The sequence below is a fragment of the Odocoileus virginianus genome, chromosome 3 (assembly GCF_023699985.2).
Source record: "Odocoileus virginianus isolate 20LAN1187 ecotype Illinois chromosome 3, Ovbor_1.2, whole genome shotgun sequence".
Classification (NCBI taxonomy): Eukaryota; Metazoa; Chordata; class Mammalia; order Artiodactyla; family Cervidae; genus Odocoileus; species Odocoileus virginianus.
Window position 1 is genome coordinate 48,322,055 of NC_069676.1, and position 12,147 is coordinate 48,334,201.

Genomic DNA, 12,147 nt, shown 5'->3' on the forward strand with positions numbered 1-12,147 from the left:
TATTGATGTTTTTAAGACCCTTTAAACCTATTATGGCTACAGTGTGCTGACTTGCCCTTTTATAGGCCAGTCTGCTTCCTTCAGTCCCTGCTCTCAAAGGGGAAATTTCATCAGCTCAGCTAACCAGACCGAAGAAGAGAGTTGGACAGCCAATGGTGGCCTCTCCTAACCAGAGGTAAGAGATCTCAGGACCTGGAACTATAGTTTCCATCTTGTAAATTCTGACCAAGTCTTCCCAACCTCAAAATTAGTATAGGAGGTACCATCCTTAGTTTGAGGTGGCTTTTAGAAGGGGAAAGGCTGATCATATTAGAGTTTCAAGCCAGACAGGGAGGACTACTTAGTATACATGGTTCTGTCCCACTGTTTTAAGACCTTTGTACCACATTGTAAACCTAGGAAGAGGCAAACAAACTGTATGAAAACAGCTTCTGAACATCTTGTTCTCTAACTAGTCCTGGAGCTCTTCTACCAAGAAATGTGGCTGGTTGTGACATCTTCCCAGTGGACCCTGTCCTGGGGTGAGGGACTCTAATAATGCTGCATTTTCTATTCATGCTCAAAGATTTGTCACCATGTGTCAATGTTATTGACAGGTTACTTTGCCTTCACTCTCTCCTGTAGGAAGTGGTTGAGTATCCAAAACTCAAGTGTGTTAAGACCACATCCAATAAAGGCAGGAGCCTGAGCTTGAAGACCTAATTTGGAAAACAAGATTGTAAATCTAATGATGAGATTGCAAACCTACTTTGTGATTGCTTTTCATCTCTTCCTGTCTTATTTTAATGATACTGATGTTAGTTCAAAGTAATTTGCCTGGTGGCAGAGACCTGGTATTTCCCTACAGGTGTAATCAGATCTCTGAGTTTAAGCTGTTTTTCTTTTTAAAGCTCCTGTACTCTAATGGTCAATAAGTGTTGACAAAACCCTCTGATTCAAGCTCTTTCTTAGTCCTTCATGCAGGTTGAATGGATGACAGATCTGGCTTTCTCTCTAAAACCCAACTACCTATTCTCTAGTTCTCCAACCCTTGTAGCACAGTGTCTCAAGAAAAGTAAGCTTCTGGTGGTAGTCTTATAGTAGTAGAAACTGCTGCTGTTGTTCTATAGAAGAGATTAATAGATGGGAGACCTCACTTCCATACTGATCCTTCTTAACAAACTTTGACACTTGTCTCCTAGTTCTGCTCTCACTCATCTTTCCCAGTCTCTTTTGGTGAAATCCTCTTCCTCTACTACCCCTTAAAGAAATGTTGATGTGCCCAGGTCTCTTTTGGTGTATCTTCTCCCCAAGGAATCTCATCCCACAGCCTTAGATTTTTACTCCACCCAAATCTGAATCACTAGCCCAGAGTTCTCCCTCTGTAGCTTCAAATCTGTACATCTGGCTCCTTATTTAACATTCTCCAGTGTTTTCCATCTGAACATTCCACACACATTATATACTCCCCAATATAACATATGCCCCTCCCCTTGTTTTCCTTATTATATTAGTTGGTACTATAAACTACCAAGACTCTCAAGTCAAAAGACTGGGAATTATCCTAGTTTATCTCCTTCCCACCCTACCCTTAAGTCAATCACGTTATCCTTACTCCTCTGTATATCTGGATCCCCTTCACTTCTCTCCATCCTCTCAGCCACTGTCTTGCCCACCCCGTTTCACTAGGCTGGAGTCTTCACCTTCAGTCTCACTATCCTCCATCCCATCTCTCACTCCCCTCATTAGACCACTTACCTTGCTTAAAAGTTGAGTTGTCATAGACGGTTCCTCACAATCTGATCCCAAGCCTTATGCTCCAGCACTTATTGTTAAAACACTTCTTTCAGGCATATACCACTTTCTAAGAGACTCAAAAGCCTTTTTGGAACAGTAAAACATACATATCCTTGCTACCTAAAGTGTGATTCTAAGGACATTGCAAACCTAAGGGTCTGCATCACCTGGGATTTTATTAAAAGCCTAGAATTTCAAGTTCTAATTACTGTATCAGAATCTTCATTTTAGTAAGATCTCCAGGTGATTTATGTATACAGTAAAATTTGAGAAGCAATGACTTGTAAAACACCATTTGGTTTTTTTTTTTAATAAGTAAAGAAATCAGAGCTGAAGGAAAATTTGGTGAAGCCAGAGCTGAAGTAATACTGATAAATGCCATGAAATCAGGTGGCTGGAGGAGAAGGGAGACACTGGTGAAGGGTATACTGATTTTGAGGAAGCCAAACAGCAAACAACTAGATCAAGTTGAGATTTTTAATGTACTCGACTTAGTACTTACTCTCTCACCATCTCTCTCTTGCCTCCTTTCATATCACCGTGCCTACAGCAAAAAATCTCTTTAAAGGCCACTCTTGGGTCAGTGGTTAAGACTCCACACTTCAGTGCTTCCTGAAGCACAGGGAGCTTGGATACCATCCCTGATTGAGGAATAAGATCCTACATGCTCGGAGACTTGGGGGAAAAAAAAAAAGCCACACTATCTTGCCAGAGGGCTAAAAAACCAAGCCCTCCTCTCCAGCCCCCATCCCTTCTTTAGTTTTCTGAGGTTGTGAAGTTAGCTAGGAAAGATTAAAGGCAGGAGAAGGGAATGACAGAGAATGAGATGGTTGGATGGCATCACCCACTCAATGGACATAAGTTTGAGTAGACCCCGGGAGTTGGTGATGGACAGGGAGGCCTGGCGTGCTGCAGTCCATGGGCTCACAAAGAGTCGGATACAACTGAGAGACTGAACTGAACTAAGGCTAGCTGTGGCAGAGATCAAAGAACAGGCCTATAGTATCTTCCAACCTTTATTCATCCTTTATTCAGCCCACTTATTCCTCAACTAATGTCTGTGCACCAGGCCATTAAGGCACTTTAACCCTGTACTGAAACTGATTAATGGGGGGCATAATAGCTGTGCTTAGGGGCACACACTTGAATCAGACACACTCAAGTATGAATCCTATCTCCCGCTCCTAATACAAGATCCGTGACTTCCAACCATGACCTAACCTCTCTGGGCTTTGGTGTCCTCACTTGTAACTGTAACTAATAATAGTGTCTTACTATCCAACTGTTAAGAGGAATGGATGAATACAAGCAAAAAACGTGTGCCATACCTCACGTGTTCCCAGCACCCGCTGGAAACAGTAAATAGTAAATGACTGAGTTTTTGCAGCGCTCATAGGCAAAAGCAGGCCGGCCTTTTTGGGTCCAGGAGGAACTGGAGGCCACTGCGGGTCCCGGGACAAGCTCCAACTTTCGCTGAGTTTGGGGCTTGCTCCCGCGAGGGTAGAGCGGGATCTTCGGGTTGAGTGACAGCCGGCCCGCCCCCGGCGTGACGTCGTCCCGGTGTTGTGGCTGCGGCCGCACGTGGTAGAGTCCGCCACAGACTCCGCTCTGCGTCCTCAGCACCAGCCGCTGCCTTCCTGCTCTTTCCGTTCTCTATGTCCTCGTCCACCAGCTGCCCGATTCCTGGGGGCAGGGAAGGACTGCCCGACTGCTACAGCAGCACGCCGGGGGGCACGCTATACGCCACTACCCCCGGAGGTCAGAGGGCCGGGCCAGGGTCGATAGGCAGCAGGCAGGCCTGCGTGTGCTTGTCGCGGGACGTGGGCGGGGAGGTGCGGGCTTGGAGTTGTCTGCAGGCCCCGTTGCAGGTTTTAGCTTTTGGCGGGGTGGGTTCTTGGAACCTAAGCTCGGTTCCCTAAAACCTCAAAGTGATGCAACATGGCCTTGTACCTGTTTTCCGGGTGACTCTGGGCAGATATCACTGCGGCCTGAGTTCTGGGCTCCTTGTTCACCTACCCCTCCCAGTATTGCCACCTGGGAGCTAGAGCAGGAGCTTTGGCCCCTCGGCTGTGTGGCCTCAGCAGGAAGCAACTGGGTTTTGCAGAGCTGCAAGTGGTGGGGATCAGGGGCTGGAGGTGGGAGCAGTCCGGGGCAGGGGCTTTAGGCCACTGCGCTGGCTGGCTTGCCTAGTGGATGATTGGTGAAGCAGCCTGGAATCATACCCACTCTGGGATTCTTGCCAGGCAGGCAAAGGGGAGGAGTGAGAAGAGGATAGGGTCTTGTGAGGACACGGCAGGGGCCAAGTCCTGGGGGCTGAGGTGAGCCTGACAGGACTTGGGAGGGGTTTCACAGGAGGAGCAATGCCCCTCCCTTTCTGAGCCCAGGTGGCAGTACTAGCCTTCACATCTGTTCTTTGGCTTCCTCATCCAACTGAGGCTGAAGGGCTAGGCCCTACCTTTTGAACCAAATAGGTGAAGTTCAGAGCCAGCAGAGGACAGGAACCTCCAGAAGTTCTTGAGTTCCAAGTCTGGTGGTGCTCCTGGAGCCCCCCTAAACCAAAAGCCCCTGCCTAGACCAGCTGGGATGCACCACTTGCTCTATGGTGCTCAGACACATCTTGGTTAGGCCCAGAAGCCTTCAAGTGCTGTGAGGGCTAGTCAGCTGAGATCCTGACTGGGCTGCAGAACAGTAGCCCTTAAGAAAAGGAAAGATGTGACCCCTTGGCCCTTTAAAGACCTATGTCTGGGGTCCCAAATAGCTTTGTACCCAAGCTCCTGCCTCTTACCTAGCCCCTACCCCTTGACAGGCACCAGGATCATCTACGACCGAAAGTTCCTGCTGGAGTGCAAGAACTCACCCACTGCCCAGACGCCTCCCTGCTGCCTCCCTCAGATTCCCGGGGTCACAGCTCCTCCAACAGCCCCACCCCCCAAGCTAGAGGAGCTGACGGAGCAGAAGGAGACAGAGGAAGAGATACCCGGTAAGGAAAGCAGGACCTAAAATTTTAATATGGCTTTGAAGCCAAAACCCCCAATTATGTAGATTGGGGGCGGGGGTCAGTTCTGAGGGGGCTGTCTGAACTAACACTGAGGCTGTAGACTGCCAGCCCAGCAACCAGTCCTCCCGCCCTTTCTCTCCCCAGATGATGCACAGTTTGAAATGGACATCTAATCCCATGCCGATGACCACGTGTGGAATGAGAGGAATCCGTCAGGCTGCTGCCGCTACCTCCTTTCTCTGGGGTATCCAAAGGCCTACTGGCCTCATCTAATCCGGAAGGGGGTGATCTGTTGGTTCTGGGCCTCCCTGTTGGGTCTGAGGCAGCTAGACCAGGGATAGGAGTGGGCAACTTGCCAAGCCCTTAGCTCTACTTTCTCTTTGGTCTGTAGGCACTCCTCCCAACCCCTGGCACTGGGCTCCAGCTGAGGCTGGGCCAGGGGAATGGAGAATGTCACTTTCTGACTGCTTAGTAAACATTCAAAGAAATGCCTTGGCTCCAGTGTTCTCCTCAATGTTGATCTTCCCAGCTCAGCCATAATGTAAGGGCCCAGCAAACCTGGTTAGGATCAGAGGTCCCAGGTCCCTTCCTAGCTCCCTCTGGGCCCACTTTCAGCAGCAATTAGACCCTGAGGCAGGCTTTGGGGACAGGCCATAGGAGCTGCCAAACCATAAACAGCAATAGCCTGACCCCTGCCAAGGGCAGTTCCAGCCTTTCCAGGAAGCACCATTGCCGGAATCAGCCTCTCTAGCAGTCCCTCCCTAGTTGTTTCAAAGCAGGAAACAAGAGGCACTGCCCCAGCCTACAGCCTTCTTTGGTCTTTCCCCATGCCTTTTCTGCCTCCCACCTGTAAGTACCAACCTTATTCCAACACTGAAAACCTGTACTCTCCCTTCTCACAGCATGATGTGAACCTCCTGGCCCCTTCCACCTGGTTCTGTTGTCCTCAAAGTGTTAGAAGACCTTAGGGCCCAAACCGAGGCAGCAGCTTATTTGGTGAGTCAGATAAAGAGTCATAATCCTGCTCCCCCTCCCCTGCCCCCATGGGGAAAAATCATGTTCCCATATTGCAGCAATCTGGTCTTTTTCTCCTTCAGTTTATATAGCTATGTTATAATCTCTGTAGCACTTGCATATGTCAAGGGTGGTGCAATGCAAATAAGCAGTCTCCTCCTTTTGAGAGAAAAAAATCTCCCCATGCTATTTGAGCCTGTTTCCATGTTGAAACAAAGTCATCCAAACATAGATGACTCAGCCCAGAAAGGGATGTATGTTTCCATGTAATTTGGGGGAAAGTGGCAGGTGGTAATCTACTCATGCTTAGCAAGGCCATTCATGATGAATAGAGGAAAACAAGGAGCAGAGTAGTCAAGGACACCAGAGGGAACATAGGAAGGGCTCATCTCTCCTACCCAGGGCCCACTGTATTGAGATGTTTTTATTGAAACGCATATGGTATGGTAACAAGCAACTTCATTGTGGTCTAGGTGGGACCTCTTCCCCCAGAGATGGGTCAGGCCAGAGTTCCCCATGGGCAGACCATCTCCCCAGTGGTACAAAGAAGTCAAGTTAGAGAAGCCTCCCATGCCAAGGCACAGGAGGTGGTGTGAGATGAGTCTGGGGAACCCACAGGATCACAGTCAAGCTGGACACCTGGTACAGTTTGGTTCTGCTCAGCTGTGGCTATGGATTTCTCTTCATTGGGCTCCTCCTCTGAAAACAGACTCCTCTTTACCGCAATTAATCTTTTAACTCCCACCATCCACTGACTGACCTCAGTCACATGGTCAACCATGAGTGAGCGGTGGATGTCATCTGCTGCATCCCACTGGTGGCTTGAAAGCTCTAAGGAGAGAGAGGGGCTGAGCAAGCAACCTGGAGCCAAAGATACAGCTGCCACTCCTCCTCCCTCCCCAAGTCAGTCAAAATCTCAGCACCTAGTCCAACTTGGACAACCATGGCAGGATGAGGGGTTAGGCTATACCAAGGGACCCCGCCACACCTTGCACCAGCAGAGCCATCCTCTTCTTTACAGGCATTGACAGCTTCCCTCCAGCCCACTGTTCCTGCAGCAGAGCCAGGCGTCGGCTGATGTCATCACATACCTGCTTCTGAGAGACAGAAGCACCCTCCAAGTCAGTGCTGCCTGCCCTGCAGGGGCAGGGTAGGCAGCACATGCTCTGTCTGGTCCAGGAACTTTACACTCAGTCTGAGTTATGGTTCTTTACGCAAAGATTAGAGGCCCCACTAAGAATCTGATGAAATCTATGGATCTCTTTTCAAGGAAAATGTGTGTATGGCTAGAATTTTTTAATTTCTGGAGTTTTTCAGATGGTTAAAAATTAATTCTATAGTGCTGCTTTACAATAAGGAAAGTGAAAGTGTCAGTCACTCAGTTGCATCTGACTCTTTGCAACCCCATGGACTGTAGCCCACCAGGCTCCTCTGTCCATGGATTCTAAGGGCCAAAGAGGTGAAGACCACTCTACTTTCCTTTCTTTAAGACTGCTCATAGGATCAGAGTGTCTACCTTTGGGAGCCACACCTGCATCTGACTGTTGATGGGAGCTTTCCCAACTTACCTTTATGTGGCCACGGCAGTCCTCCAATGCCCGTTCCAAAGGTCTCAGTACATCTTCTAGCAGAATCTCAGACTCAACGACTGGGGAATCCATGGGCTCCATTCTGGAGGGAGGACAGCTCCCCACAAATGGAGGTGGTCTGGAAGCCTTACTTGACGGAGGTGGAGGCCCCATTGGGGGGAGCCCAGGAGATGTCTCTGAGGTGGGGACTGAAAAGATAAAGCAGGACCAAGCAAACATGACTTAAATACAAAGAAATAAAAATGCATGCTGTGGTAAAGCAGAATAGTAGTAGAGGACCCTACCTAGACTGAGTATTCAAGGAAGGCCTTCTAAGTTGATGTCAAAGTTTACCCTATGTTACACTATGTTTACGCTATGTGACATCTGGCAAGTTACCTTTAACCTCTGAGTTTGGGTTCCTCTTCTATAAAACGGGGATATTACAGTAGCAGCACTTATTTCACAAGGTTACAAAGATGATTGAGTGTAAGAATATAGGTACAGCTGCTAAAGTGGGTAGCAAAAAGTGCTCACAAAGTTAAGAACTTGGATAAGATAGATGCAGTCATAAAGAGTTGAAGGAACCAGATACTAGGGTAGAGGTAAGGGCAGTACCCAAGAGAAGGGAAAAGTCCTGACTTGTTCAAGGAACAGAAACAAGGTCTGTGTGGCTAGAAATGCTTAACACTGAGAAATTATGAGCTTTCACTGGAAAGGTAAGTAGGGGTCCAGACCCTGCAGGACTTTGGAGGAGTTTGGTCTTGAGCTGTCTGTGCTTAGTCGCTCAGTAGTGTCCAACTCTTCGTGAGCCCATGGACTGTAGCCTGCCAGACTCCTTTGTCCATGGGGATTCTCCAGGCAAGAATATTGGAGTGGGTTGCCATGCCCTTCTCCAGGATATCTTCCCAACCCAGGGATTGAACGGAGGTCTCCTGCACTGCAGGTGGATTCTTTACTGACTGAGCCACAGGGAAGCCCAAGAATACTGGAGTGGGTAGCCTATCCCTTCTCCAGGGGATCTTCCTGACCCAGGAATCGAAGTGGAGTCTCCTGCATTGCAGGTGTATTCTTTACCAGCTGAGCTACCAGGGAAGCCTGGTTTTGAGCTATTACTCCATTAATGGTAACAGGAAACCATTGCCAGGTTTATAAAAGCAGGGGGTGATGTCACCAAACTTGTTTTTTATGGCGTTCACTCTGTATAGTCTGTGAAAAGTTGATGAGAATAGGTCAAGAAGGGCAGGGACACCAGTTGGGAGGTTAACGACAGTCCAGGAAAGAGAATGCTGGCATGGACTAGAGCAAGAGTAGACAAGGGGAAATGAGGAGGTCTGATTTATTTAGGAGGAGACAGAACAAATGTTGATGGGAATGGGGGTGAAAGACGGGAGCCAGCAGTGATTCTTGGTTTCTGACTTTAATGACATGATGGCAAAATCACTATGAAAAATGAGAATACTGGAGAAGAAAAGTCAAAAATTATTTTCAGGTATTAACATGCACATGGATGATAATTCATCCAACTGGTCTGTCAATTTGACCTCACCTCCAGTGACCACTCTCCTTCAGCCTCTCATCATCTGCCTTGTTCCCAACAACAGTGCCCACCCCTCCTAACCCTCTAGCACAGTTACTCAGATTTTCAAGGTGCATTAAAATCACTCCCTTTAAATTCATATAGCTACAGGGACTTCCCTGGTGGTCTCCCTGGTTGAGAATCCACCTTCAATTGCAAGGAACATGGGTTTAAACTCATAGCTACAGATTTTAAAAAAACATCTAACACTGCCTGGAAATCCTGTACTTTGCCTTGTTTTTCTCCTCTTCAGAACAATTATTTTCACATTTTATCGCCTATAAGCTTTTCTACCTTCTCCCTTTATTTTCCTTTCCTTGATGTCTACACTTCTGACCCTGCCTCATATTTCACCAAGAAAATAAAGGTCATCAAACAGAACACTCATCTTCTCACCACCAGCTCTGCCTACCCACCTGCACCTGGAGCTGCTTTCCTTTCTCCTCTAATAGAGGAAAGGCTCCTGTTCCTCCCAGAGGCTCTCTCTCCAGCCAGACTCTACCCACCTCTCTTGTCTTCTCTGGGCTTTCCTCCTGCAGTCATCCCCTTTCCCCTGTGCCATCAGTTCTTCCTCTACTAAACCATCCCATCAGCATACAGAACTCTCCCTTACCTCACATTCCATCCTCAGGTACTGCCCTATTTCTCATCACTCCTGAATGCTTCTGTTAGCATCACTGGTGATTGCTAAGTTTGTCAAACCAACTAGTCCCTTTTCTCCATCTTACTTACCTCTCAGCAGCATTCATCAGGGTTGAATCAAGATATTACTCTCTCCCAGAGTAACTCTACTTGTCTTACTTCATTGGCCACAACCTTGAAATGCTAGAGAACCCTACGGTTCTGTCTTGAATCCTGTCTTTACTTTTTGTACTCATGTTCACGACATCAAATACTATTCATATGATAGTGACACATTTCTATAATTCAGGCCCAGAGCTCTCCCCAAAGTAGCAGCCCAAATTCAACATGGCCAAGACAGAAAGCTTGCTTTTCTCCTCCCCTGCCAAAACCCAGTTATCCCGTATCAATGAACAACACCGTCCAGTTCCTCAAGTGGAAGTGTTACATAGCCTCCTCTTTCACCTCACCTACTGTAGCTACTCATTCCTACTGACTTCCTCCATAACATACCCATATCCACCCAATTACTACTACCTCTAGTACTCCCACCCCTGGCCAAATTATCATTATATTTTACCTGTGTTATAGTTTTTCCTTTCACTTCTTCCTTAAAATCTATTTTCCACAGAGTAAACACAGTGATCTTTTTAAAGATGTAAGTCAATCAGTGTTTCTCAGTCTGGGGAGATTTTGCCTCCAAACATCTGGAGGCTTTTGACTGTCACAACTGTGTGTGGGTGCCACTGGCATCCAGTGAGTAGAAACCAGGGAGCTGCAGACATCTTACAATGTACTGACATGCACAAGACAATCCCTCACAAAAAAGAATGATTTGGCCCCAAAAGCCAGTAGTGATAAGGTTAAGAAACTGATTTATATCAAAAACTCTGCAGTGTTATAGATGTGGCTAAGAGAGGGGTGAGAAGAGCTGAATCTGAGCCCCCTATTCAAGGTCACATCAGTCGTCACTCAATCATGTCCCACTGTTTGCAACTCCATGAACTGTAGCCCACCAGGATCCTCTGTCCATGGAATTTTCCAGGCAAGACTACTGGAGTGGGTTGCTATTTCCTACTCCAGGGGCTCTTCCTGACCCAGAAATAGAATTTGTGTTTCCTCAATTTCCTGCACTGGCAGGCAGATTCTTTACCTGGGAAGCCCTTTCAGTGCCACAGATCATCTTCAACTCTATCCCTAGCCCACTATGCTCTAGCCATCAGATACTCCTGTAGTCTAAATTTGCCAAACTTATCTCAGGGCTTCTGCACTAGCTGTTCCTAATGCCTGGAATGCTCTTGCACCTGATCCTTGCCTTTTTAATCCTTCAGGTTTCAGCTTAAATGTCAGCCCCTCAGATACCTTAGTTACCCAATCACTCTCACATCACCCTGTTTTACTTCTCTGCAGAGTTCTTATCACCATTTCATCTTTCTCCAAAGTTACACTGTGAACGCCAAGAAAACAAAACTTTTTGTCTTGTTCACTGCTGTCTAGTTTGCCTTCAAACAGCAGGTGCTCAGTAGATGATACTGATTAAATGAATGACATGTTAAGTCTGAGTTGCTTATCATATAGTCCAGTGACGCGGTAGAACATACAAATGGGTGTACCACCATGGGGTTCCGAGAAAAGATCCAAGTTTGAAATAGAATCTGAAAATAATTTGGGAACAAAAACTATATTAAAAACCGTAAGTCTGGATGAGGTCACCTAGGACGAAAGCACAGATTCTTTGGAGACAAACCTGGGCAACAGATGAGCTCAGAAAAAGGCCTGAACTGAGCCCCTTTCTGGGACTCCAACCTCTCTCCCTCAGTAAGTCCTCAGAAAAGAAAAATAGGCTCACGGGGCAAGCTTATCTCGGCACAGCCCATTCTCGGGCGGTCTCGGCACACAGGGCCGTCACGCACCTCTGGGGGATCCATCCTGGGGAGCGGCGACCCTCTTGGTGAGCGGCGAGCGCTTGGGTCCGCCAGCCTGGGTCTGCAGCCCATAGGAGAATTGCGGCGGATCGTTCCAGCCGCGCTCCGTGTTGCCTGCGAAAGTGAGAAGTGTGAAGTGATCCCGGGGGGGGGCGACAGAGGGTCCGCACCCCACACGGTAACCGCCCCCAGCCTGGGCCGGGGAAGGACCAAGCTCCCCAGCCCACCCGCCGCGCTCACCCGGCTTCACATACAGCTCCGCCATCTCCACTTCCGCAAGGCCAGCGGGGCATCACGTCATTTCCGGGGCGGCCGCACCCAGCCGACTGGGACACGCCCCCAAAAGGGCAAGTTTCCTGGAACCCTCCAGGTTGGACAATTCAGGAACGCTGAAAATCGCCCTGCTCCAACTCCGTCTATTCCAGCTAGTTATCACTCGGGAGTGCTGACTATATGGTAGGAAATGAGGCTGTTTTTCAGGAGGTGCTGCTCTAGGAGCTTAAGACCCCTGTGGGTTCCCTCTCCAAATCACAGTTGCTCTCAGAAGCAAGTTTACACCACCAGAAGCTCCTGCCCCACATATGCCCCGCTGTGGTCTAGCCAAGTGGACTTCCAGAACTTCTGTCCACTTCCCTGAACGTTTACACTCTTTTGGTTGGAATATAT

At 48.1% G+C, this 12,147-nt stretch overlaps 2 protein-coding genes across 3 annotated transcripts; one reads left to right on the forward strand and one right to left on the reverse strand.

Moving 5' to 3' along the window:
* The first annotated feature begins 200 nt into the window (after positions 1-200).
* On the forward strand, positions 201-7,063 carry EIF4EBP3 (eukaryotic translation initiation factor 4E binding protein 3). Of its 2 annotated transcripts, XR_011486870.1 has the most exons (4): positions 201-3,534; positions 4,583-4,756; positions 4,919-5,018; positions 5,677-7,063. XR_011486870.1 is itself a non-coding variant. In XM_070465489.1 (3 exons), exons 1-3 carry the CDS (start codon positions 3,432-3,434, stop codon positions 4,945-4,947), a joined length of 306 nt encoding a protein of 101 aa, XP_070321590.1. In that variant the 5' UTR covers positions 202-3,431; the 3' UTR covers positions 4,948-5,262. The 2 variants fall into 2 exon arrangements, 1 of the variants encoding a protein (XP_070321590.1); XM_070465489.1 differs by lacking the exon at positions 5,677-7,063 and having other exon boundaries at positions 202-3,534; positions 4,919-5,262.
* SRA1 (steroid receptor RNA activator 1) lies at positions 6,198-11,847 on the reverse strand. The gene is made up of 5 exons (XM_020880648.2): positions 11,722-11,847; positions 11,470-11,595; positions 7,357-7,565; positions 6,777-6,885; positions 6,198-6,619 (listed from the first exon to the last, which is right to left on the reverse strand). The coding sequence occupies exons 1-5, from the start codon at positions 11,744-11,746 to the stop codon at positions 6,339-6,341; spliced, it is 750 nt and encodes a 249-aa protein (XP_020736307.2). The 5' UTR covers positions 11,747-11,847; the 3' UTR covers positions 6,198-6,338.
* Between the last annotated feature and the right edge of the window lie 300 nt (positions 11,848-12,147).